The 20,422-nt window shown below is 38.7% G+C and overlaps 2 protein-coding genes across 2 annotated transcripts in view; both read left to right on the top strand.

Moving 5' to 3' along the window:
* Positions 1-5,340, top strand: part of LOC119490686 (trophinin associated protein) — a 7,845-nt gene extending 2,505 nt beyond the window's left edge. The window contains exons 5-14 of the mRNA XM_037774203.1: positions 667-785; positions 963-1,014; positions 1,973-2,118; positions 2,208-2,262; positions 2,340-2,437; positions 2,534-2,620; positions 3,262-3,369; positions 3,486-3,777; positions 3,891-4,093; positions 4,916-5,340. Of these exons, the coding sequence (XP_037630131.1) occupies positions 667-785; positions 963-1,014; positions 1,973-2,118; positions 2,208-2,262; positions 2,340-2,437; positions 2,534-2,620; positions 3,262-3,369; positions 3,486-3,777; positions 3,891-4,093; positions 4,916-4,990 (1,235 nt within the window). The 3' untranslated portion in view covers positions 4,991-5,340. The remainder of the gene's footprint in view (positions 1-666; positions 786-962; positions 1,015-1,972; positions 2,119-2,207; positions 2,263-2,339; positions 2,438-2,533; positions 2,621-3,261; positions 3,370-3,485; positions 3,778-3,890; positions 4,094-4,915) is intronic.
* A 2,421-nt stretch (positions 5,341-7,761) lies between these two features.
* On the top strand, positions 7,762-18,169 carry pfkma (phosphofructokinase, muscle a). The gene is made up of 22 exons (XM_037773063.1): positions 7,762-7,946; positions 8,888-8,961; positions 9,569-9,646; positions 11,050-11,239; positions 12,056-12,221; positions 12,485-12,529; positions 12,971-13,079; positions 13,181-13,276; positions 13,365-13,457; positions 13,554-13,679; positions 13,790-13,854; positions 14,797-14,860; positions 14,963-15,109; positions 15,799-15,869; positions 15,965-16,052; positions 16,155-16,307; positions 16,385-16,549; positions 16,637-16,698; positions 17,187-17,298; positions 17,392-17,491; positions 17,624-17,729; positions 17,824-18,169. The coding sequence occupies exons 1-22, from the start codon at positions 7,856-7,858 to the stop codon at positions 17,963-17,965; spliced, it is 2,343 nt and encodes a 780-aa protein (XP_037628991.1). The 5' UTR covers positions 7,762-7,855; the 3' UTR covers positions 17,966-18,169.
* Positions 18,170-20,422: the final 2,253 nt, after the last annotated feature.

Here is a 20,422-nt window from a genome sequence, read left to right as displayed (position 1 = left end):
TTATTTTTTGTTGAAACTGTTTTAGAGAGGTGTTGAATAGGGCTGTGAAATATGATGATATATATCATCAAAACAATATGGAAATGTCTCTCTTATATGTTTTTCTATAACGTTTCTATCGTGATATAGGCTAGGCCTATATTTCTTTCTTTTTTCTCTATAATGTCACTTAAAACTGTTCTGTTTACTTTGCACTCAAGTTCTTAAAATGAGAAAATACTCTAGGACTTTTTATTTGTCAAGTATTAAATTCACACAGGAAAATACAAAAATAGGTTTTACCAGGTGGTTATTTCATTATTTATTGAATTACCAGAAAACATGCTGTATCGTGATATACAGTATATTGTAATAAAGATATGAAATTCCCTATATCGGGATAGAAAATTTTGGTCATATCGCCCAGCCCTAGTGTTGATTCAACTTTATGGTAATTTTGAAGGATGTAGTTTGTGGTGCTGTTTTGTATTGCGTTAAACTGACAGGTGTTTCTATTATTGTGTCCACAACATTTAATATTAATGAGGGTTGGTTAAATAAATAGAGCAACACAAATCTTTTGCATATAGGTTTTGATTTATTTGTTTAGTTTGTTTTTACTGGACAACAACAACAACTTATTTTTCCATGTGAATAGCTGTAACCAGTGTTTCTTATGTAATTCAGACAAAGGGGAGAACTTCCAGTCTGATCATGCGGCTTTGCTCAGTATCCTCCGAAACCAAGGAGTAATGGCCACAGGTCTGGGATCTGCTTCTCTACACTCCAAAACCACCAACTATCTGGTGAGTTGGTTTTATAATTATCATTTACTTCCCTCTTTTACTCTGTCTTTTGGTCCCTACTCTTTACTGATGGAGGTTTTGAATGATTGATGATTGAATTGTGATTTCAGTGTTTAACCATTTTAATAAATCTTTCAAATGTGTTAAATAATAATTAGGTGAGTCTCTTGTTTGCAGCCCCAGCGAGTGTCAGCCATGAAGAGTCGACACAAAGCTGGACTTACTACAGGTAAGCTGAAAAAACATAATGTGTATGTACAGTAAGTGATCACAGTAGATGTAAAGGTTATTGTTAAACCCATTAACAATGACTGGCTGACATTAGAAATGTAATCGCTTCTCATCACGTGAAATTTTGTTGGAGTCAAAATTGTAAAGTTTTGCAGATATAAAACCTACATGGTTTAAAAATTCTTAATACAAAGAATAATAAGTGATCTTGTTTACAGTTCAAGATGTCCTGTCAACAGTTTTACAGACATGTCTTTTAAAATGGAGGTCTATGGGGAAAATACTTTTTGAGCTGCAGGGGATTTGTTTTCATTGCAGTACCGCGAGTGGCCACTGATACAAACTGGCAGCAAGGCTTAGTGCCGATGCTGAACACAGCTCTCTTTATACATCCAGCCAAGAAATAGTCCAGGACATAACCCCATGTAACACAGCAACATGTTGTTTTTATACTTCAGATTTTGTACGAATGAAACGAACATAATATAAAGCGTTAACAAGTGAGCTTTAGAGGTGCTAGTAGGCAGGATTTGTTACCTTTGCACAGAGTCAGGCTAGCTGTTTCCCTTCGTTTCCAGTCTTTGTGCTAAGCTAAGCTAACTGGCAGCTGGCTCCCACTTCATATTCACCATATAAAAATGAGAATGGCATCTGTGTTCTCATTTAACTCTCAGCAAGAAAGCAAATTTTCCAAACTGTAGAACTATTAGTGATTGTTTTGTTTAAACACTACGTATAGGTTATCAACAATTTAACAAAAATGCAAGATTAAAGAACCCAAAAGTGATGTCTTGTGTCGACGAGAAACGGAGAGAAGCAAGCTACTTTTAGTTTTTGTAAAGCTGAACGGTACCCAGTATTACTTTATATATAAAGTTACACAACCAACAATGAAATGTAAATGAATTGGCCTTTGCATGTCATCTGAATTTGTGCTCTTTGTTCTCCTCTTACAGGATCAATGAAGTCGGTGCAATTCTCCCCAGACTCCGCTGCTCTGCGAAGTATCCTGCAGAACGAGGGAGTGAAGGGTGGAGGGCTTCTGGGTGCCACATCTCGAAGCTCTGTCTGTCCATCAGGCAGAAACACTTCAATCTACACAGTATGCATATATAACATTTGTTTTCAGCACTTTTTAAAAATGTTATTACATTGCTTGTGTAACATTTACTGTGTTGTTTCCTCTCTCAGGCTCAGAGAGTGCCGGTTAGAAAGAATCGTGCAGAGGCGACTGGAGGATCAGCAGGTAAGATGCAGAATCGTTGTTATCTTGTGAAACCTAATGCATCCTTATCTCTCTGTCCTTACACCCTGACGTGACAGCTGTTTTATCCTCGGCAGTAGCAGTCAAAGAGTCTCCACTGTCGAAATGGACTCCACAGAGGGTCCGCGACACCAGGCACCAGCCCATGTCTGCTATGGTCAGTATACATGTATTGTGTATTCATGCTCTGTCTGTTTTGGTACGTGGTGTTTCTCACCGTCACTCCCTCATCTCACCACGATGCTGTTTTCAGAAATGGCACCTGTCGACACAACAGTCACCGTACGCCGCCACTCCCGGGCTTCAGAGCTGCAAAGCCAACCTTCAGCCGCACCAGGAGGTGAGAGCAGGAAATCATATCAATTGTATTATGTGCGGCAACCAATGATTATTTTCATAGTTGATTAATCTGTTGATTATTTTCTTGATTAATCGATTAGATGTTTGGTCTATAAAATGTCAGAAAATGGTGAAAAATGTTTCCCAAAGCCCAAGATGATGTCCTCAAATATCTTGTTTTGTCCACAACTCAAAGATATTCAGTTTACTGTCATGGAGTAGTAAAGAAACCAGATAATATTCACATTTAAGAAGCTGAAATCAGAGAATTTTGACTTTTGTTTTTCTTAAAAAAATTCTCAAACTGATTAATAGATTGTCAAAATAGTTGCCGATTAATTTAATAGTTGACAACTACTCGACTGATTGTCAAGAAAAGCAAAAGAAAATAATCGACAGATTAATCGACAATGATGATAATCGTTAGTTGCAGCCCTGTATAACATTATGCTGTAGTTTTTAGCGTCCTCCATCACAGCTTTTTATCTTAAACTTCTATATCTTCTTTCTTCTATATATATCTATATATATATATATAGATATATATTTATATTCTATATATATATCTTAAATCTTATAACCAGAAATACACATACTGTGCTCCGTATCACAATTCATATGACTTTTTTTGTTTGTTGGCAGGAGATCGTCCAGAGATTATTTGATGATCAAGAGGACGAGCAGAGCACCGATGTGACGGACAAAGATGCTGAGACACGAGCAGAGCAGCTCCCAGTTCAAGTCACAACTGTAGGAAGTTCAACCCTTACAGCCATACAGAGATCCATATTGAATTAAGTTATAGTTATTTATTTAAAATATATTGAAAAGTGACTGTACGCTGTTTGGTGTCCTCACTCCTCCAGACTAAATCCCTCTGTGAAGAAAAGGAAGAGGCGAGCAGGGTCAGCAGTGACGAGGTTGAAGAGGAGGAGCAGAGGATTGTGGGAGGACAGCCGTTCATCCAGGAACCCCATAGAGAGTCTGTCATTTTTTTCTCAACGGGCAAAACGCTGTTAAGAGCTCCACGCTTCGTGAAGCAGGAGGGCTCAGCCCGTGACAAGCAGCATGGCCCGGTTCTGCCAGTACACGAAGAGGTGTCATCTGTGTCAGCGCCAACCTGTCAGATCAAACCTTCTGTTCAGAGTCTGCACAGAGGTAACACTGACACCTCATAACAATCAATCTTATGGTGTTACACATGCAATGAACATTTTTTCCTGAATGGTGACTGTAAATATATTTTTATATTGTGACTTTTTCTATTACAGACCTCATTGTTCAGAAAAGTTGTGCTCTGAATCCTGCAGTGGCGATGCTGCGTAAGCGTCTTCTTGCTCTGGAGGAGCTGCGTTTGGACGAGGAGGTGGCCTCCTACACCTCAGCGCCGGACCCGAATGCTCCGGGGTTTCTCCGCCCTCGGCCCCGCTGTGGAAACCCGCTGGCCTCCATCCTGCTCTCCAAAGAGTCCTCTGTGAGTACACCGCTGACAGTGTGCAGAAAAATAAGTATTAATGGAGTTTTGGGTTGCATTTTTACATTAAATCACTGACACGATAGTTTTGAAATGATTCATCGATCCATTGTTTTTAAACAATAAGTGTTTAGTCACTAAAGTGTATGAGAGGACAAATGAGCAGCATAAATCACCAGAGCAAAACATGATGTGTTTGAACTGTTATTTTAACTGACTAAATAATCCATATTTATGCAATATTAAAAGTGTTATAAAATAGCATATATGGCCTAATCCCAATGTCCACAGGCTCACAGACTTTGAGTCTTGTTCCCGCAAAGTCTGTGATCACAAAATAAGTTGGGAATCACTGCTCTATGGGCCCAATGGATACGGATCCGGGTACTTTATCATTTAGATGTCGAGCTTTTTTTGCTTCATGCGGCACTGAGCAACTTTCATAACGCTGTATCCAGTTCTCTTTATACATCCATCGTTTGTTGTTGCTCATCTCTTAGTTCAGTACAGAGATAGATACTGTGGGACCAGATTGATGCTGTGCCCCAAACCCACATTATATACTAAATCTAAGCAGGTTTTGAGTATTTAGCGCATTCATAAATGCACTGCCTATAAAATGTTTTCACCTTCTTACAAAGCAAGAAAGCAAATTAACTTATTTCCCAAAATATTGAACTATTCCTTCAATTTACAACACAGTATGATACACATACTAGTTACACATTTAGTTTGACAGTGGCAAAGCATGTGCATATACAGTATATTCTCTAAACAGACACACAAGTTAATATAAATATTTATTTTTGTTTTGTTTTCCAGACATTTGTTCCGATTGGTTTCGAGCTCTCGTCCGGCTGCTCTTCTCCTCTCGGCTCTCCGCTGCAGCAGAGATGACTTTGCACTACAACAACAGTATTTGTTTGACTGATTAATATCCAGAGTGGATGAGTAAAAAATAAAATCACTCTGGTGTTACTGATGAGACTTTTTTTAATGGAACTATGTCCAACACTGTCGTTGCCAGCCTTAATACCAGTCCAAAGAATGCTGCTAGTATATATTTTTAGAAACCTTTTTGTCTTATAAATGTTTATGACCGCTCTCTGTAGATGCTTTTTAAAAAATAAAAAAAAACTTGTATCTGTTAAATAATGCATCTTCTACACTGCAGGCACTCATGTAGACAGTGTAGATGCACGCCTATTAGAAACAATGTTGGAAAAATAAACGTTTTAAAATGTCAATGAAGACTCTGGACTGAATCAGTGTTATAGCTTTAGTATACAGATAGATTAGGACGGCTCAGAGCGTCACACCACAATGTTCTTGTGTGGATTAGAAATGAATAATGTTCTTTTTGTACAGTGTTTATAATAAAATGATATATGTTAATGTCTGGCCATTTTTCTTTCAGCTCTTGAAATTATTTAAAGGAGCGTCCCACTTATTTGTATAAATCCCACAGTTGTATAAAAAAATGTCTTAAGTTCTGGAGGAGCTTTTTCTAAAGTTACAGACTGTCTGCATGGAGTGAGTGAGAGATGTGGGCATTATGATAATGGTTGCATTATGGGAAATGTAGGATTCACTGTTTTTGGAGCTTCATACTAGAATCTAATAGTCAGGTTTAGTGCTGAAACAATTCATTGGTTGATAATCAAGTAATCATTTAATTAATTTATGAGGGAAACATCAAATATTTGTTGATTCAAGTCTCTCAAATATCAGGATTTGATGATCTTCTCTCTTTTGAATCATTGTTAATTCAATTTTGTTCCACTGTTTATACTTCTATGTTTAGTTTATTTGCACAATTATTTGGATACAAAATACATACAATAGGAAAAACAGTAATTCCAGTGCAGCAGAGGAAGGAAGCCTGAAAGGCTTATTCAGAGTCCTCCCCTATATAAACACATTTTAAAAATGACACTATTACTCATCAAAAGGGAAACAAAACAAACAAATGAACAAACAAAGAACACATAGCACAAAGAATATTTACTGTATATACACAAAACTCCTAAGCAAGTATAATCAGTAGTAAAAGAAAAGGAAAAAATAAGAGAAAAACAAAACAAATCTAGAGTAAGTAGATATGTACAACCAACAGAAGCATCTTACCATGAGGTTCAAGATGAGGATCAAGAAATTTCTTCAACTCTGTCCTAAAAGCTTGCAGGGAAGTTTACGATGTCAGTGGCATATTCAGTGAATTCCATAACTGTGGACCTCTAAATCTGATTTAAAAAAAATTGATGTCTTGATATAAAACAATAAGATAAATAGAAACCCTTTTTTTGCCTTGTTTGATATGAATAAATGTCTGAAGATAAAATAATTGTTTTTTTATGTATCTGGAAGATGACAATAATGAAACTAATCATTAGTTGAATTCCAAAATCGGATATAAATTATATATATATTGGCCCCTTCCGCTTTGAATTTGACTGCTATTTTTATCTTTTGCCTGATTATGTTCTCATAAGAACTTCAGGCAGGTTTTTTTTCCTGAAGTCTTATGTAATGCTGTCATCGCTCACATAAACTCCTCAACATTAAAGACGTGGAAAAAAGAGCATCTTTATTACATGAAACAAGATATAGCAGGTTGTCCTGCATTCTCCAGAGTGCCTCTGGGCCAGATGTAGAGTTCAAGTCTTTACAATGTGCACATATCAGCGGTCACAGTCATGGGACACAGTATCCTGTTTAGAGAGAAGACAGTATGAGCAATAGACGGCTTTTCAACATTGCCTCTATGCTTTAGCTCTGATATAGACCACAGGATTTATTGGCTAAATATAGCCCGGTTTTAGATTTTGAAACATCATTACATATTTTAAAAATGCATAAAAACTTGTAAATATTTAACATAAGGACAGCACACCCCCGCATTAAGAGTATAAGTTTATTTTTTTTATCACATACACAGATTTACAGTTTGAAACAACGCCTAATCTAGACATCTACTAAACTTTCACTTTTCACCTTGAATACCTTTAATCTAAACTAAACATCTACAGTCAAATAGACGCATAATATACATCTATTAAAAGTATTTTCAATGTCAAATTACTCAATTACTTTGGATACAGTAAAGTACATGTGAAATTCACCCTGCTGCTGAATCAGCTTGAAACTGACGTGTTTTTATTTAGGCTAATAAATGTCAAACATAATGAAAGAACAGCTCAGAGACCAAAGAGACAAATTCAAATAGCTTATGTTGTGACAAATGGGCCAAAAATATCCAATTTACTATGTTATTTTTTACATGATTTGATTACTAGATTATCAAATTTATTGAATTTGGTTGATCGACTAATTGATAATTCACACATCGTTTGAGTTCAGGAGTCGTCCTGAGCTGGAGCTGTTCTTCTTGGCTCTAATTTCATGTGTAGCAGTGACAAAATAAACCCCAAAAATTTCTAAATCCTTTTCATTATTTTGTTTCTTTGTACGTATTAAGTGGAAAGAACTAATCTGAAATGCATTCAAACTGTTTCCTTTCAGATGTGCCATTGTGTTTCCCCGTGTGTAACTGTCCCCCTGCAGGTGGTTACTGAGCCTGATGGAGTATATTTAGTAATAAGTGAGTGGTGGAGCGTGTCAGTGGGAGGGGGCTCGGCCAACAGTGGACTATAAAGCCTCTGCTGTCACTCGTACCTCCCCTGAGGAGCAGAGAGTGAAGGAAGAGCGGCTCTGTTCTTTCTCCTTTTCTTTCCTCTTCGTCTTGTCCACCTGTCTGGAAACATGTCCAAGGATCTCCATCCAACCATGGACCCCTCAAAGATGGGGATCGGACGCTCCATCGCCGTGCTGACGTCAGGAGGAGACGCCCAAGGTAAGCAGAGGATCTTCTGCTTTATCACAGCTTTATTTTGAACAACACAAAATCAGAGTCAGAGGGAGGGGTAAAATCTGTCAGCTTCCCTGCTGATGTGTCTGACACGCAACACTGAAACCCAACCAGCTGTGGGAGCCTTTAATCGTACGGGAGCCAATCAAGTATCATGTTAATGATCTGCATGACATCTGAAGTTCAGGAGCCGAAGAACAGAAAGGGCAAGTGACATTTTTCCAAGACGTACGTGTGGCACAGACGGCCAGCTGTCGGTTGATTGATGATGGATGATGAGAAGATTGCCTCTCAGATTTACAACACCACCAGTGTTTGATGTACATCCAGCAAAGCTTCGAATGTCCTTACAAGTGACAGACAAAGTAAACTGTGTAGATTGAGAGTTCGTTAAGATATCATCCATTCAGACTGTGTTTTCCTTTGTTAAACTTAAAAACTGGCATTCTTCTCCTGTATAAAATGACGACATCAACTCAAGTTCAACTGGACGATGTCACATATTCATCTCATGTTCTTGTGCGTTCCCTCTCTCCAAACCTGACTCCAACACTTTGTGTTATCTGCCCAAAGCGTTCCCTTATTTCACGTCTTTGCGGCTAATTTTAGTGGCGTTGACCTTTTTCTGGTATGGAGGAGAGTAACGCCCCCCCTATCCACAGCTGCTGTCTGATGAAACAAGAGCTGCAACATGCCATCCTGCCACAACACAAGCTCGCACTGTGGCCTTTACTGTACTGGACATCCAATGGTACACAAGACATACACTCCCATAAACTCTCCTTTCCATACGGCTATTTTCGTCTCATCTGGTGCCAACGTACAAGTCACTTAAAGGTTAAGTCTTAAGCTGATATCTGACAGGAAGTGTCTGACATTGTTCTACAATGTGACCTCAGTCATCATGTGTCATTTTTGTGTCTCAGGTATGAACGCCGCTGTGAGAGCCACAGTCAGAGTTGGTCTCTACACCGGAGCCAAAGTCTTCTTTGTTCATGAGGTACGATGCTGAAAACAGGCTACAGTACACACAACATATGATATTGCAAATAAATACAAGACAGGGATTCTTTAAGAGGACCTATTGTGCTTTTTCCCTTTCCTTTAGTGTTATATAGTTTTTTGTGCATGTAAAATGTCTGCAAAGTTACAAAGCCCAAAATCCATGCCAGCGGGAGTTACTTCCCCACAGAAACACTGCTCCTAAACTGCCTGAAACGCCTTGCTTGAAGTCCCGCCTTTTCTTCTGTAATGTGGTGATGTCACCAAGTAACACATTTGCATAATACCTGCCTGGCGGCTAGTTTGGCACACCCTCAGCTAGTTTGAGCGGAGACCGAAGAGTTTGGTTTGGCTGACCAATCACAACAGAATGGTCTTTTCAGGTGTTTTTTGAACATTAAAGCATAAACATGTTCTTGTAGAAACCCAAAATACAAGTATAAACCTGAAAATGTGCATAATAGATCCTCTTTAAAAATGTGATCTGTGTATTATGAAAGTTATGAAAGAAAAAGAGCATTTTGTGGAAGTGCAGCATTAAACTGGTACATCAAGTATAACTGTGTCTTTATTCAACCACAGTGTTTGTTAACGTGTTGCTGCAGGGCTACCAGGGTCTGGTGGATGGAGGAGAAAACATTCGCCCCGCCACATGGGAGAGTGTGTCCATGATGCTTCAGCTGGTGAGTGATGTGCAGCCGAGTAAACACTTTTTAAAGGGTCAGTTCAACCCCCAGAAAAAGTGTAATTTACCGTTTCTTGTTTCCAGGCAGGCAGATAGTTTTGTATTCATTTTTTTTTTGTTTTAATTTCTTCCTTGGGGAACACCGGTTCAACATCATTACATCTTATTCCTTGATATAATTTTACTATTACAAAACAGTCTGCGGTATTACAAAGGAAGCATTTAAAGGCATAATTCTTATATTCCTCGTCTTTTATTTATTTTTCAATACCCCCAGTACCCTCCCTCCCCTCCATCCACCTCTTACACAGCACACTAACGTTCCCTGTCAATGAAAAAAACAAAAAAAGAGAGAATGAAGGGGGGTTCAGTCTGGGGATAAGACCTTTAGTGAGTTGAATTAAGTTAAAGGACTTTCTCAGACAGCCTATCACATAATAGTTTTGGTTTAATTTCTTCAGGTTTGGCGATATCCATCTTGAGATTTCTGCTGCCACACCAATACAATGTACAGTAGGTGATCCTCACAAAGCGCTGAAAAGTTAGAGTTAAAAAGTTCAGCAGCAATTTGTCTTTCCATAAAAAGTGTCCCGGGTTAATCTGAATAACTATTTATTGGGTTGAAAGTGGCTCTGACAAAAACTGTTGAAAGTGAGGAGATCTGTGGATTATGCAGAGTGACTGGAACACTTTTGAACTGAACCAAAAGCATCATTTTGCCTAAATTACTACTGTAATTTTTCAATGCTTAAAATTCACCTCACCTCCGTTATATCTGCGTGGCAGCTGCAGGCGGATGTGTATAACCCAGATAGAAGTGAACATATCGGCCTGGCTGGACTAGAAGTAAGAGAGAAGATGTATTTTTTGTAATTTGAGTGAACTGATCCTTTAACCTTTAACACACCTTCTCCACTTGAAACCAAGAGCTTCCTCCTCACAAGCGTTGACAACACGAGAAAAGGGATTTTTGAGTGATGATATTAAATGACCTAAACTTAAATCGCCCCTGTAACCGAAGGATGATGGAGATGCAATAATACTGTATTCGTTCACTTCTTTTACTCATCTCTGTTGTCTAATTAAAGAGGCCTGGCAGGTGGAGAGGTAATTACGAGCTTAGATTTATGATGTGTGTGAAAGTGAGCAACGGAGTGGGAACGGGCCAAGGTCAATTTTAGGGATATCACTTCTGAAGTGCCTTCCCTATTTACTCAAAGTGTGATGCAACCTCCCTTGATGTGACTTCAAGGCATCTCTAATTCCAAAATGTGCTCATCCCAGCACAGAGTTTAATGTTTAAAGGTTGACCGTTGTGGAAAATATTGTGGGGTTAAATTTCAGCAATCACTGCATTATTACATTCTTGTGCATCGGTATCTTCTCCTCTTCTCGTGTCAGGGAGGTACCGTCATCGGCAGCGCCCGCTGCAAAGACTTCCGCACCAAAGAAGGTCGTTTGAAGGCAGCCTGTAACCTGGTGAAGCTCGGCATCACCAACCTGTGTGTGATCGGAGGAGACGGCAGTCTGACCGGAGCCAACCAGTTCAGGACTGACTGGAGCGGGTTCCTTAGTGAACTCATCCAGGCTGGTAAAGAGACAAACGTAGTCGCTGTGAGAATAATAATGAGTCCTGAGGAAAAAGTAGATGTATTAAAGGTACAGTGTGCAGGATTTGGCGGCATCTAGTGATGTGGCTGCAGATTGCAACCAACTGAGTACCCCTCCGCTCCCTTTCTAAGACTGCTGTAACGTTAGCTGGAGGTGCAAGACTGTGGTAATGCCGTTCGCCTCCCTCAGAGGCCATCTTTACCGTAATAACACTACTTTAGGAGCAACGGAAGTCAGACGGCGGCTGGCGGTACCACGGTTTTTGCACTCTGCGGCTCACGTTACCGCAGTTTCACAAGCATGTCGGAGATCTACGGTGGCCTTCAGGTAATGCAAAAACGTGAAAGGCTCTCTCTAGAGCCAGTGTTTGGTTTGTCCGTTCTGGGCTACTGTAGAAATATGGCGGAGCAACATGGCGTACTCCGTGAAGAGGACCCGCTCCCTATGTAGATATGAAGGACTCATTCTAAGCTAACGAAAACACAACAACTCCTAGTTTCAGGTTATTATACAAACATATGTTTTATTGCTTTACAACAGTAAATCACAGTTGATGTAATTAGTTTTTTTTGGGGACCAATTGTTTTGAAAGGAACAAATCTATAAACTTTGCACACAGAGATACAATTATTTTCCAAAAAAAGCCTAAATTAGATGTGTGTGAGGGGAGGTAATAATAAAACACACTTCAGTAATAATACAATTTCTCCAAAAACCAGCGATAGCTGTGAGTAAATGAAGTGATTATGTTTCTTTTCATGGTTTTCAATCTCTGTTTTATTAAATTTTTCTGCAGGTAAGATTACAGAAGCAGAAGCCAAGAAATCTTCCCACCTGAACATCGTGGGCATGGTGGGCTCCATCGACAACGACTTCTGTGGCACCGACATGACCATCGGCACCGACTCTGCCCTGCACCGCATCATCGAGGTGGTGGACGCCATCACCACGACCGCACAGAGGTCAGACATCACTGTGACCCGGAGATTCTCTTTAATATTCATCTAAATTAGATCATAGCAGCAGGAAAGAACAGGAGACGTGAAGTATGAATTATTCTGATGCACAGTAACACAATGCTGCGCCAGGACAAGTAGATAACTGCCACTTTGAGTGTATGAAGAAGTGAGAATGTGTATTGTTTTTTTTTTTTAAATCTTGTACAAAATATTCTTTACAATTCCTCTTTTCTTATGTGTACAAAATGCTCTCTGTTGATCCACAGCCACCAGAGGACGTTTATCCTGGAAGTGATGGGCAGACACTGTGGGTCAGTACCTTGTGTGCTTGCTCCATTAGGGTGTGTGTGTGTGTATTGACAAGGACACGTCTGTGTTTATATGTAGTGAACATACAACATCACTGGTTCAAAGTAGAATACATTTTCATCTGTTTTAAGGATGGGCGATATGGAGAAAATCAAATATCACAATATTTTTTGACCAAATACCTCGATAAAGATATTATAGGGTTGACTATTGGTGCTTTTACAAAATATTTACACTGAGATTTTTGATAAATAATCATCAGTAATGTGGATATAATGACCAAATGGATAAAAAAAAAGAAGATAGAACGGTCTAAGTTCAGAAAATTACATCACTTTACTGTAATTCAACCAGGATGCAAGATGCTCTCAAAATAAAGTGTACTTATGCCTGAATTCTGTACAGACATTGCTGGTACATGGGTTTATCTTGTGTGTCTGCAGGTACCTAGCCCTGGTGTCGGCTCTGGCCTGCGGTGCAGACTGGGTGTTCATTCCTGAGATGCCACCAGATGACGACTGGGAGAACCACCTGTGCAGGAGGCTGACGGACGTATGTGTGTCTGTATTAGGACACTTTCCAGTGTAAACACTACAACATATGTCAGAATGCACAAATACATCTTTATTTCCTCTGATTGTGTTTTTTTTTAGCAAAGGGCCAGAGGTTGTCGTCTGAATGTGATCATTTTGGCGGAGGGTGCGATTGCCAGAAATGGCAAACCAATTACATCTGACCAGATCAAGAAGGCAAGCCCTTCATACTAATGTAAAGTATTATTCCAAGTTGCACAGACAACATTAACCACTAACTAGGTGGATTTTTATTTGTCTCCAGCTGGTGACTGACAGACTCGGTTTTGATACTCGCACCACTACTCTTGGACACGTGCAGAGAGGAGGAACGCCCTCCGCCTTCGACAGAATCCTGGTAGATGTCTCAATAAAACAACAAATATAAAGGACAGTGAACACCTCACACACACACACACCTGATGATCTGATTGTGTGTGTGTGTGTCGTCCAGGGCAGCAGGATGGGTGTGGAGGCGGTGATGGCGCTGCTGGAGGCCACTCCAGAAACTCCTGCCTGTGTGGTCAGCCTGTCTGGGAACCAGGCGGTCAGACTGCCGCTCATGGAGTGTGTGCAAGTGGTACGTGAAAATATGAATTACTGTACTCTCTCAGGGTGTTGCTCTACTTGTTTTTGGAGGATGTGCACTGACATTACAGTAAAGACTCTCTGTCGCTCTCTTTGCTACAGACCAAAGATGTGACCACCGCCATGGCTGAGGGCAGATTTGAGGACGCCATCAAGCTCAGAGGAAAGTAAGTATTTTCCTCTTAAAGGACCTGTGTGTAAGATTTAGTGGCATCTAGTGGTGTGGTTGCAGATTGCAACCAACTGAATACTCCTCAGCTCATTCCTCCCTTTTCCAAGTGTGTCGCAGAACTAGGGTGGCCTTCAGGTAACATAAAAACGTGAAAGGTTCTCTCCAGAGCCAGAGTTTGGTTTGAGCAACATGGCGGACTCCGTGAAGAGGATCTATGTAGATATGAAGGGCTCATTCTAAGCTAACAAAAACACAACGATTCCTAGTTTCAGGTGATTAAACACTAATGAAAACATAGTTATGAATATTATATTCCATTTCTGCTAATAGATCCCCCAAAATGTTACAGACTGTTCCTTTAAATGTGGAAGAGTGTAACCGTAATGAACAATTAAATTGATCCATCATTTAAAAATATTATTGATTCATAATTTGAAGAACAGAAACAGAATTATTACCTGGCAAATTAAATTACCTTTTTATTTGGGGGCTTTATCATGCATCATTTAGATTTATTTTTAATTTATTTATAATATATATATTTTTTAATTTGATTGATTTATTAATTGATTAAAATTAGATATGCAAAATAATTTTGGTGGCACACTCCAGGCTTCATATTGGCTCAGTCTCAATGCATTGAACAGAGAAAATATACTGGCTAAAGTTCAAACATGGAATAAAGTACATAAAATACAGAAAGGAATAGAACAAAAAGTAAAATGATTTAAAAAAAACAACAACATAAATGTTATCCCTTAATCCAATCATTTATTAATGTTTTGTCCTTTTGTGCTCTTTTGTTTGTAAAACACAAAATGTTGTTTGCATTGAACTTGTCTGTAGAACTAAATACCAATAAAACACATTTAAAAAAGAAAAGAAAGGAGTGTATTGCTCCGAACTACTAACACTCAACGTTATTTATAACGTGCAGGAGCTTTGAGAACAACTGGAACACCTACAAGCTGCTGGCTCACATCAACCCCCCAGATACTAAGGTAAGGTAGACTCTTAACATCCTTAATAAAGATTATTCTTTATGAAAAATTAAATTCATGACTTGATTGCTTACACCAACATCTCTCTCTCTTACTGACCAGAGCAACATCAACGTGGCCATTATGAACATCGGTGCTCCCTGTGCTGGTATGAACGCCGCCGTCCGGTCAGCGGTCAGGATGGGAATCATCCAAGGTCACAACATGTTGGCTATCCATGACGGATTTGACGGTCTGGCTCACGGACAGGTACGTGTACACTTCCCTTCTCTGCTCCAGACCTCCTTTTGTTATAATTTGTTGAACTTTGTACACAGAGTTAAGTATAATGCATGCTACTGTACCCATAGTGTCAAAACATAGTTAAAAACTAAGTAAATTAAACATAAAAGGCTGTCATACATTGATGGTACTCTGGTCAGGTTATACTAATAATAGTTTGTTCTCTATTTTTGTTTTCTTTTTACTAATTTAAAATAACATTCTCTAAATAACAAACCCTACAAGACAATTTATTTCTATATATATTAGAGATGCAACAATTAATTGATTAGTTGTCAACTATTAAATGAATTGCCAACTATTTTGATAATCAATTAATTGGCTTGAGTAATGTTTTACTGGTTTCTTTACTCCTCTATGACAGTAAACTGAATATCTTTGAGTTTTGGACAAAACAAGACATTTGAGGACGTAATTTTGGACTTTGGGAAACACTGATCAACAGTTTTTACCATTTTTCTGACATTTTATAGACCAAACAACTTATCAATTAATCAAGAAAATAATCAACAGATTAATCGACAATGAAAATAATTGTTGCAGCCCTAATATATGTATTGTAAATCAATTTTTGTGTTATTTATCTTTGTTTCCAAATAGTTGTCCATGTTATTTTATTATTATCATATTAAATTGGTAATTTTTCCTCATTGCAGATTGAGCCCATCACCTGGACTACAGTGACTGGTTGGACTGGAAGAGGAGGCTCAATGCTGGGCACCAAGAGGTAAAACATAAGTTGGTATTCTTTGTTTTTTTTCAGTGGTTCAACATTTGTCATAACACTACAACACTTTTCTCTGTATAATTTGTTTCCCAAAGAACTCTGCCAAGTAAAGTTTTGGAGGAAATCAGCCAGAATATCGCCAAGTTCAACATCCATGCTTTGGTGATCATTGGTGGATTTGAGGTAAAAAAAAGATGTGAAAGAAATTCTTCTCCTTTTTAAAACCAGAAGTCGTGTCAGCATTGGCTGATCAAATGACTCTTCATCTTCTCCCCCCTGCTACAGGCCTACGTGGGAGCCCTGGAGATGGTTCAAGCCAGAGAGAAATATGAGGAGATGTGCATTCCCATGGTGGTTATTCCCGCCACCGTCTCCAACAACGTCCCTGGCTCTGAATTCAGCATTGGCGCCGACACCGCCCTCAACACCATCACCGCTGTCAGTGCCTCAACAGCAGATATACACACATATATACAAAAAAAAACAGCTAAATTAATTTCTCTTATTTTCTGCAGACCTGTGACAGAATCAAACAGTCTGCAGCGGGGACCAAGCGTCGTGTGTTCATCGTAGAAACGATGGGTGGCTACTGCGGCTACTTGGCCACCATGGCCGGTTTGGCTGCTGGGGCTGACGCCGCCTACATCTACGAGGAAAAATTCAGCATTAAAGACCTGGAGGTGAGCTGATGACAGGACCTGTTTATCCAGCTGCAAGAGTTTCTGCACCTTTTAGATGTGTCCTGATTGTGATCTGTGGACTAACAGGTGAACGTACAGCATCTTCTGGAGAAGATGAAGACAACCGTGAAGAGAGGTTTGATCCTCAGGTAGGTTTCTGAACCTGATTTGCAATACATATGAATTGTGTTACCAGTAGTCTGGGTGAAGTAAGCAATGTGTGCATTTAAATCAGTTAAAACCATACCGTAAAAAAACTAACTTTTCATTGATATACAAACCAAACCGCTCTTGTTGAACCGTTGCACCACTATTAAAAAGAGGCCTGCTAATTATTTGATGCGGTGCCAGAAGCACAGAACAGGCAATTATCTGAATATAGGCCTACTTCACATTAAGTAGGCCTAGGCTGCCTCATTTCATGTATAAAAATCTGTGTTATCAATCATTACTATCAATCAATCTATTTATATATTTTGGAGTTCAAACACATTAGAAATGGTTCTGTTTTTCTTCTCAATGTGCAAAACAAACCCAAACCATGACCCAAAAAACGCAATACAAACCAAACCACTTGTTGAACCATTGCACCGCTATTACGTCAACTGTTCAACTATCACTTTTCATCCTACTGTAGGAATGAGAACTCTAATGCCAACTACACCACTGACTTCATCTTCAACCTGTACTCAGAGGAGGGCAAAGGCGTCTTCGACTGCCGTAAGAACGTCCTCGGACACATGCAGCAGGTCCGTTCATGCGTCGAAACAGATTTTGTTCTCGTTTTTTGTTATATTACAATGTGATCGATGATGCACCCGTCTGTCCTTTATCGACTACAGGGTGGCACCCCAACACCCTTCGACAGGAACTTTGGTACAAAGATGGGCGCCAAGACTGTTCTGTGGCTGACTGAGAAACTCAAGGAGTGTTATAGGCACGGTACGTGGGCCTCACACACACACACACACATGTATATATAGAGTTAATAATACTCTGTTTGTTGGTGTTTGATGTAGTAATGATCATTACATGGCATGTCAATTGAACTGTTTCACTTCCTGTGTCCTTTAGGTCGTATCTTTGCCAACACACCGGACTCTGCCTGCGTGCTGGGCATGAAGAAGAGGGCGCTCACCTTCCAGCCTCTTACTGAACTGAAGGGAGACACAGATCTCGAGTAAGATGCATGTTTTCCATATAGTCTGCTGTACTACGAGACATGTTTAAGGTTGAGTATATGGTGAATAACAGCCCTCCTCTGTTTGCTACAGGCACCGCATCCCTAAGACACAGTGGTGGCTGAAGATCAGGCCCATCATGAAGATCCTGGCCAAGTACGACATCCAACTGGACACATCCGAACACGCCGACATGGAGCACGTGTTCAAGAAGAGGAGTCCTCTCGCAAAATAGACTCCCAAGAACAGAGCGAGGCAATTTTTCTGTTCCATTACAAAGTATTTTTTCTAGTCCCGCTACCTGTCCACATGCCCTGTCTTATCGTTGATGTCAAGGTAGCAGGCTCAATCTGCAGTGATGCTCTGTAGCTCTCAAACTCTCAAACCCCTCAGTGAATCAAATATCAAGAAACTGATTAAAGATTTATTTTAAAATGTTTTAATTGTTTGTCTATTATGTCTAATGGATCACAATGTGAATTGTTTCTGATAACTGGACAATTCAAATAAAAATCATGTTAATTTGCATACAATATCCTAGTACATGTACCGCGAAAATGCTGATTGACTTCTCACAAAATAAAGGTTTTGAACAGGCTGCGGAGTTTAGGACATAATGTAATGTAATCTATGTGACATGATATGACGAATCTTATTTAAAGATCTCCTTTAGGCATATTTTAGGTTCAAATACCTCATTTAATATATTTGTCATCATTTCTAAGAAAATTATCTCTAAATTGCCGGCACATAAAGATTAGATGTTTTTAGTTTTAGTAGAAGTTTCTGATTACTTTCACTTAATACTTAGTTTATGGTGTCACCAAATTACATATGTAACATGTCTGTGAAGATGTTCAGTCATCCCTGTTATAGGACGTCTGGATATGTTAACAGATTCACAGCAAGTCCAGATGTCACACATCAAACAGTACACTGCCTGTAGGTATATATTCACTGAATCATAATACTGGATTCATCATTTATAAACATGTTTTCTTTATTTTGAAGGGAGCATTAACAGTGGAGCCATTTTTATCTACCAAACCAATAACCCAATAAGATGTATTTAATCGTCAGTGTAATACTGTGTGACTTACTTATCTTTGGATTAACTGAAGTGTTTTCAGTGACTCATCAGCTGATCCTGATTACATCTAGAGTGGGGTGAAGAAGTGATTACATCACAGCTCTCCTTTTTCTTTTGATGCTAAACAAGCGACCATTAATTAAGCCTTCTGGTAATCACTGAACACCCTTTGTGAGCATTAACTCAAACTGAAGATACCTGCTGCCCTAAAAGGGAATATAGATGCATTATACTGAGACATGTATACATAATTAGCCTAAATACATTATACAACACAATACAAGAACAGGAGTACCTAAATGATCAAAACTGACTTGAAGGGTGTTTGGGCCTATAAGGGGAAAAGTCATTGTGTGAAGATGTATATTTCATTCCTTTTGTTTCATACAAATGTGGTTTGAAATCAGGAAATTAAAAGTCTAAGTATACTTGGCTTATACTGACAAGTATACAGAATAGTCTAAGTATACTTCGCTCATACTGACAAGTATAGAGAATAGTAGAATAAAACTTAGTATACTTGGCTTATACTGACAAGTATACAGAATAGTCTAAGTATACTTATACTGACAAGTATACAGAAAAGTATAAATATACTTATACTGACAAATATAGCGAAAAATCTAAGTATACTTGGCTCATACTGACAAGTATACAGAATAGTCTAAGTATACTTGGCTTATACTGACAAGTATACAGAATAGTCTAAGTATACTTGGCTCATACTGACAAGTATACAGAATAGTCTAAGTATATTTGGCTTATAGTGCCAGCTGGCATGAATTTATCTTTTTATAATTCAACTTTATAATAAAAGTAGATGGAAGTGACCTTTTTTTTTTATCATTTTAAATAAAAAAGTTTACAGTTTTGCACATGTCTTTGTAATTGAACCTGTATGACCAGTTTGTGAAATAAAGGTAATATAAAAATAAATAATTAAAGGCCTTATTACAATATTTATGTCCTGAGGAGTAACCCCAGTCAAGAGTACATGACTAAAATACTTTCTGTGTTTGCTGTTTTTTGTATTTAAAATGATAACAAAAGGTCACTTCCATCTACTTTTATTCTAAAGTTGAATTATAAAAAGATAAATTCATGCCAGCTGGCACTATAAGCCAAATACTTGTACTTGTCAGTATGAGCCAAGTATACTTAGACTTTTCTGTATACTTGTCAGTATAAGCCAAGTATACTTAGACCTTTCTGTATACTTGTCAGTATGAGCCATGTATATTTATACTATTCTGTATACTTGTCAGTGTGTGCCAAGTATACTTAGACTTTTCTGTATACTTGTCAGTATGAGCCAAGTATACTTAGACCCTTTCGTATACTTGTCAGTATAAGCCAAGTATACTTAGACCTTTCTGTATACTTGTCAGTGTGTGCCGAGTATACTTAGAGCTTTCTGTATACTTGTCAGTGTGTGCCGAGTATACTTAGACTTTTCTGTATACTTGTCAGTATGAGCCATGTATATTTATACTATTCTGTATACTTGTCAGTGTGTGCCAAGTATACTTACACTTTTCTGTATACTTGTCAGTATGAGCCAAGTATACTTAGACTATTCTGTATACTTGTCAGTATAAGCCA

Source organism: Sebastes umbrosus, chromosome 6 (assembly GCF_015220745.1).
Source record: "Sebastes umbrosus isolate fSebUmb1 chromosome 6, fSebUmb1.pri, whole genome shotgun sequence".
Taxonomy (NCBI): Eukaryota; Metazoa; Chordata; class Actinopteri; order Perciformes; family Sebastidae; genus Sebastes; species Sebastes umbrosus.
Note: the sequence above shows the minus strand (reverse complement) of the source record. Positions and strands in the feature narration are given on the sequence as shown.